Raw genomic sequence first — 6744 nt, 5'->3', positions numbered from 1 at the left:
CGGTATCCTCCACCTTCTTCGCCTTCTGTCCCTTCCATTTGGTCTCTTGGATACATAGGACATCAACACGCCTCCTCACCGCTATATCAACTAACTCCCGTAACTTACCCGTCAGGGACCCTACGTTCCAGCTACCTAAGCATCAAGTTTCACGAAAAACCAATATTTTTGTGGTCTATATAAAAAGAGAAAACTTATCTTGTGAAAAGCATTATTTTTAGCACTGAGTTTTGTCTTTTTACACACGTCATATGATAAATCGATTTTTTATGAAACAACTTTGTAAGCGTGTAGCACGAGAAGATTTACATGCGAATTTTTTATTTCATTTTTTTTGAAATTCAAAATATGTGTAAGATGCATTTCAAAATAGAGGGAGCATATGCTCCCATGTTCCAACACACCACTCCCTTCTCTTTGATTGTACCAAAGAAATTTTCCATAAGGTTTGACCTAATGTTTTGATCCTACAGAACTTGCACTACAAGATTCCTATAATATATATTCCTATAGGATGCATTCCTATGAATCAAACATATGAGTAATTTTTGGATAAAGGGTATATATTAATATCGCGAAGACATCAATTACATACAACCTCTACAACAATGATATATTCCGATGGTAGTACGGATGCACACAACCAATAGAAGAAGAATGTACAAAAATGGAAGTCCTTCTATAGAGTTCCAGTCCTTACAGCAGCAGCACAAACACCACCATGACAACACCTGAAGTTCAAGTTCTCCAAAAGCGACGTCTCCAAGAAGGAAACAATGCACAAGCATTATTGTTGCCAAATCAAAGATCTTAGATTTTCACACTAAAGAAAGTCCTTGCTATGAAAATAATGTCTTAAAAAGACTATTGCCAAGCACAGCCAGTTAAAATCTAGGCCTTGTGTTTTCACCCTGAAAGGTAGGATATTGAACTTTTCATGTGCTAACCTCCCACTCACATGCCGCTGCTATGAAGCTTGAAAGACCAAGCTAGTTCACCATTGAAGTAAAACCTCGAACCACTAGCACTAGTCCTCAAAACTTGACTTTTCATGCCATTTTCCGCCTCTTACTTCGCAATGGAACCAAAAAGACGTATCCCATGATGGCACCTGAAACCAAATGGTCGGGAAAAAAATATGGAACTGCACCACCGAATCCCATTCGATTTAGCAATCTACAGGCATGAGTCGTCTAAAAAAGTTCACCCGACGAAGCCTTCCGAAACTCAACACTTCGATCAGATCAAGGAGAACAATCATCCAGTATATCTTTGTCTTGATGCGAGAGGAACCTTGGAACTGCCCGGTGACTACGAAAGAGGCTCGAAACCTCCACCGCAGTAGAAAACGACAGTCGCACCATCAACATATGAGCAACATGGTACCCACCAGAACTGCCATTCTATTGGACCAAACCGACCAAACCAGACCGAAACTCAGTTTGGAGCGTTAGCTAGGCGGGGATTTCTGTCTGATGCCCTGGTAGCTCGTTGGTGGGCCGATTAAGTTAGGTTGTTGGGATACTCTCACGGGTCTCGAAGCTTGGGTGGCGCCAGAGCCTTCACGGTCGCGGATAAGGATGGCAATGGGTAGGGTAGAGCAATATCATACCCATACCTGGACCCATGGGTATAAAACTTTACCCATACCCATACCGGCGGGTATCGTATCCATTTGATACCCGGTGGGTAGTTTGAATTGTACACAATTCCCTCACAATTTACATTTATTGATAAAAAATTATTAAAAAATAAATTATCTCAATTCAATAACAGGTAGTTGAGTACATAACTATTAACAAAATATAAAAAATACATTCTCATATTTTAACTCATAAGTTAACAAAAGTAGACGTGTCACGTAAAAAATTGACGATAAATATACAGGATATGACTATACCCAAGGGTACAAAGCTATACCGTGCCGTACCGATGAGATGACAGGAGCACGAACTTGGCGGGAGACTTGGCACAAAACCGTGGAATCTTCGCAGGGATCGAGGAGGAACGTCCGTCCGGCGCCGCGTGCGCCGATCGAAAGCCGGTCATCCCGTGCTGTTCAGCCCAGCAGGCGCCTGCACTGCAATCCCACTGCCGCACGCTGTCGCGTTGAAGATCGATGGGGGGAGCCGGGGCATGGCGTCCTCGCCATCAGCGCCGCCCGCACCGAGCTTTCGCCGATCGAGCTCGCTGTCAGTGTATTCACGTGCTGGAAATGAATTCTGCATGGATGGGATATGTCTGTGTGTGTCATTGTTTGGATTAGTCGTTTTTAACGCCTTTGACTGACGGCCTGACGATACAGTACGTTACGTGCATGGAGGAGATTTCTGATGAGTTTTCTATTGGCGAGTTTCATGTAGCGAGATTCTAGCAACAAGGACTAACGACACAAGGAAAACCCGTACTGATATGTGCACTGCATAAGAATTTCCAAATAAGATTCCCATGCAAATTTCGTAATGGAACGTCCTCTAATTGCGGCAATTGTACTCCTACTTCAGCGCAAGCAGGGTCAAACAGCTAGCTAAGAATAGGAAAGTTATGATGGTTCTTTTGGGAAAAAAATGGAAAGTCATGACGGACGACTCACAAAGTTATTTGTTTGATTTAAGCATTTCTTGTCAATCAATCAACCAAGAAAAATCTACCACTATCAAATCTAAATGTTTTTCCTTGAGCATAAACAACTCAGAGAAAAGCACAGTCTTTACACAGGAATCGGATGATCACTTCTTCCCCTTGCCGATCGAAAGCTCCTCGAGCCACTCCAGGATCCTACTGCGACGGTTGCTCCGGCCGCTCTTCACGCCTCCATCATCAGCCCCGCTCTTCCTTCCCGCCGCCTGATCCGGCAAGCCGATGGGCTCGACGACGACGTCGGGCGAGCACCTGCACCCGAAACCGAGCCCCGCGCCGCGCTTCCGGAAGCTCCTCTCCACGGCGCTCGCCGCCCGCTCGAACCTCGCGCTCCTGCCGCTGCCGCCCCTCGACGCCGCGGTGATCTTGGCATCGGACGGGCGCGGTGGGTACACGTCGGGGGCACCGACGACGCCGAGCCGTAGGACGCCCCACCGGGCGGGCGGCGGGGCCGAGCCCGTGCTCCGGCGGGGGCGAGTCGACGACCGCAGCTGCGGCGACGGGCTCGGGTGCGCGTAGAACACGCTGCTCGACAGCGACCTCCGCGCAGGCGGCGCGGCGCCGTGCTCGGAGGAGGCGCTCTTGGACGACTGGCTGCGGCTCACGCACCCGCTGCTGCTGCCGCTGGAGCTCGCGCTGCGGCAGTCGTACCGCGAGCCCAAGCCGGCGACAGACTCGCACCGCGGAAGCAGGACGGCGCCGGTGACGTCCGCAGCGGCGGCCGACGAGGGGCGGAGCGGGAGCAGCTTGCCGCCGGAAAACAGCTCGTCGGCCACGCACATGTCCGCGCCCGCGCCGGCCGAGGCAGGGCCGCCGCCGGTGGGCACGACGCGGAACTCGAAGTCATCAGCCGCTTCGGCGGTGGAGATGTCGGTGGCGTCGCGGGGCTCGTGGCGGGCATCGGCCATGCTCTGCTCGGGTTCTTTCCTTGGTCCAGGGAGGGAGAGGGGAAAGAGATGCTCGGATTTTGTTGTGTTCTGTTCTTCCTTTTGGCTTGCTCGGTTTTTACTGCGAAGGAGAAATGAAGACCAACAGAGGTGCTGCTGTGGCTACGCTGCCGGGGCCCCCAGATGCGTCAGTACCATGAACAGTACACTGCTTAAATAGTGCGCTGGTCAATGTACAAAAGTTACTAGTCAACGACACTAATGGTTACAGTTGCCGAAGTTGTGGAGAAAATTGATGGCAGAATTTTTGCCAAAAAGTTTGATGACCAAATATCCTAAAGCTTCCAAAAAAGAGTCAAGGCTATCTTTGATTTACATAATTCTAAAAATAATTAATAAGATAGTAAGCAAATACTCAATTATAATGGCATGCACATTTGACTCATAAGACTTTGTGGTCTCTTTTCTTGCAGGATTTCTAAAGAAACGGTGACAACATATGCAAAACTAGAGCAACATGCACTCTTCACTAAATTAAAAACCAAATGAATTAGCACAAAAAATTGTTCGGCACAACGTAGAAAAATAAACAACTTATAACAAGGGGTTCGGCGGATTAAAAACTCCCTCGGGTTCAAATACTCTAGAAACACCACGAAAATACTTTGAATCATGGATCCTTTGGCTGCGTCATTGGATTAAAGATCATTTTCCAAAGTTTTAGATGGATGCGAATTTTCTTGTTAAACGTAGTGCAACCTTAGACAAAGTATATGCAACTCTACATATCAAACAACCAACATAGAAAAACTAAGAAGGATCTAACAATAAAAAAATGAAAATTGTTTGAATTAAAACTCCTTGATCCAAAATTTTCATAAAATAATAATAAAAAATGCTATCTAGGGTTGGCATTCATGACAGGTCAATGTTTACCACAAGCAGCCACTTAATTCCCGCTGTCTATCTTATAGATGAGCGTTACAACTCGATATAAATAATCACTTAAATAGGATTAGAGAAACCAAACATACAGCCGGTGTCATGTAATGATGCAGCAATGTGATCCATTTTATAGAGAATATAAATATCTCATCATAGGACCATCTCATTATTTAGACAAATTTAACTTATTGCAAATATAGAATTTCGATGGTATTGGAATGGAGAAAGTATTCATTTTAGCCATCATTTCAACGCAACCTCTATGGCATTGGCGTAGCTTAGTTCAAGTCAGGGGGGCCACCGCCCCCAGCTTTTTACCAAGCTCTAAAGGATTTTCTTTTTGTGTCAGCTTAGAAGATTTTACTGCATCGTGTGCACTTGTGCTTACTAGCCTATTGGATCAAAAAAACAACGGGCAACATGTAAGCACAAGCCAGGAGCTACATCATATTTTGATACAATCCTCATTTCGCATAAATCAACCGACACTCCGGTGCGGTGAGCTTTTGTATTCTTTCATTCTCCCAAAATGGCCGCGTATTTTTGTCATTAAGAAGTTATAGACTTGTATAGTCCGTCTCCTTTGAGTTTCTTGTCTATAATTTGATGAAACTTATTCTTGTATTGGAAACTTAGTCTTGCAGTCCAATCACAATAAGCTTGAATGTGGCTTTATTTTGATGAATTAGAAGGTTCTTTCTTACAAAAAAAAAAATCGGTGGTCACCTCTTCTCCATCCTACAACAGAAGAGCCATGGGTGCACGTACACATTTAGGAGACGAGCTCGTGTCGCACGTACAATTTTTTTTGGGATAGTCGTCTTGCAACTTGATTTACCAGACGAGCTAGTGTCACATGTACACATAAACAATTAGGTAATCAACATTGCATAAGACTAGCCACAGTGAGAGTATCATTAGTAGTACTATCATGCATGCCATGTAAATAAAAATCTTATGTGACACATCAATTAATGAGAAGAGAGGTAAGACTAATACTCCCTCTGGTTCATATTAATTGACTCGAATATGGATGTATTAGGTAGATACCGTATCATAACACGTAAAACTAAAATTTTTAGTGGCAAACACATCATGTACACATATTTGCATTGACATTCATTTTGCTTGTATGGATTGGGTGACTTTGTAAGACTCAAGGGTTGACTCACTTACAGGTGGTCTCATCCACCGTAGGGTCCGTGTGCCAGTGACCTAAAGTCAGCTAAAATCAGCTTATCCTATCGGGCATTTTGCTAGCCCGTGGGAGGCGGCTCTCATTCACCATCGTTTGAAACGGCGAGTATAATGATCGACAGGGAATGTACGTGTACCTAATTATGTTCAACTAGACAACTATAGCAACTTCACATGACATGATCAAGCCGCCAAGAGACCTGGAGGGAAGGGGATTGACACTCCACATTCTCTTTGTCTTTGATTAAGGCGAAGGGGACGGGCCATCGACGCGACGGCACTAGCACATCGGCGTGGCATAAGCATAATAACTGATCGATCTGATGGCAGGTTGAGCAGCAGCTATCAGAACAAAACGAATTTTAGGGCTTTTCGTGCCATCAAGTTCATCATCACATTCCACCTGGGTGTCGTGCCGAGTCGGATGCCACGAGAACTCGGCGCGCCTGCTTAACGTCCAACGGGCAACATGGGTCATTGGACTTTCGGCTCTTTTATGACGGGTGTACCTTGTACGTGACACCCAGGTGATCCGTCGGTCGGCATTGGTTCCTTGGAGAGTTGGAGTAGATCACGACGGCCGTCTGTGCTTTTTTATCTTCTGGGACAGTGGCATGGCTTGGAAGCTTCGGAGCTTGTGGTCCCGTGCATCAATGCCGTCAGCTCGGGCTGTACTGTCAAACGTCATTGAGGCATTGCTTTTTTTTGCTGTACCTATTGGCTTGTTGCGTGGGAGTTGCAGTAACGACTGCAACATGGACTGGTAGTATAATGCTAGTATACCATCTAGTATGGACCGGCTAGGAACTCTACATAGGTTTTTTTTTTTCAATTTTGGTTCTTACCACGCTTATCACGGTGGTAACTCTACATAGTTCATTTGCCCTCAATAAGCGTACTTATATCTGTTGATACAAAAGCATCTTTAGTAGCGTCACCAGAGACGCCCCAAAGGCCTACTAGGCGCGTCCGAGAGAAAACCGCGCCTAGCTGACCGTCCGTAGGGCGCGGTCCAGTAGCGTGCCCGGCATTACAAGGCCATCCCGCCCCACACAAGACATGTTGGGAGTGTTGG

At 45.9% G+C, this 6744-nt stretch overlaps 1 protein-coding gene across 1 annotated transcript; it reads right to left on the bottom strand.

Moving 5' to 3' along the window:
• Positions 1-2586: 2586 nt before the first annotated feature.
• Positions 2587-3695, bottom strand: LOC127332822 (uncharacterized). Its single transcript, XM_051359162.2, has one exon. The coding sequence runs from the start codon at positions 3546-3548 to the stop codon at positions 2730-2732; it is 819 nt and encodes a 272-aa protein (XP_051215122.1). The 5' UTR covers positions 3549-3695; the 3' UTR covers positions 2587-2729.
• Positions 3696-6744: the final 3049 nt, after the last annotated feature.

This window comes from Lolium perenne, chromosome 2 (assembly GCF_019359855.2).
Source record: "Lolium perenne isolate Kyuss_39 chromosome 2, Kyuss_2.0, whole genome shotgun sequence".
NCBI classification, from domain to species: domain Eukaryota; kingdom Viridiplantae; phylum Streptophyta; class Magnoliopsida; order Poales; family Poaceae; genus Lolium; species Lolium perenne.
This window is presented reverse-complemented; position numbering and strand designations above follow the sequence as displayed.

What these genes read in the sequence shown, in the direction of transcription:
- LOC127332822 (XM_051359162.2), bottom strand. Translation starts at nt 3,548, where the DNA reads ATGGCCGATGCCCGCCACGAGCCCCGCGACGCCACCGACATCTCCACC.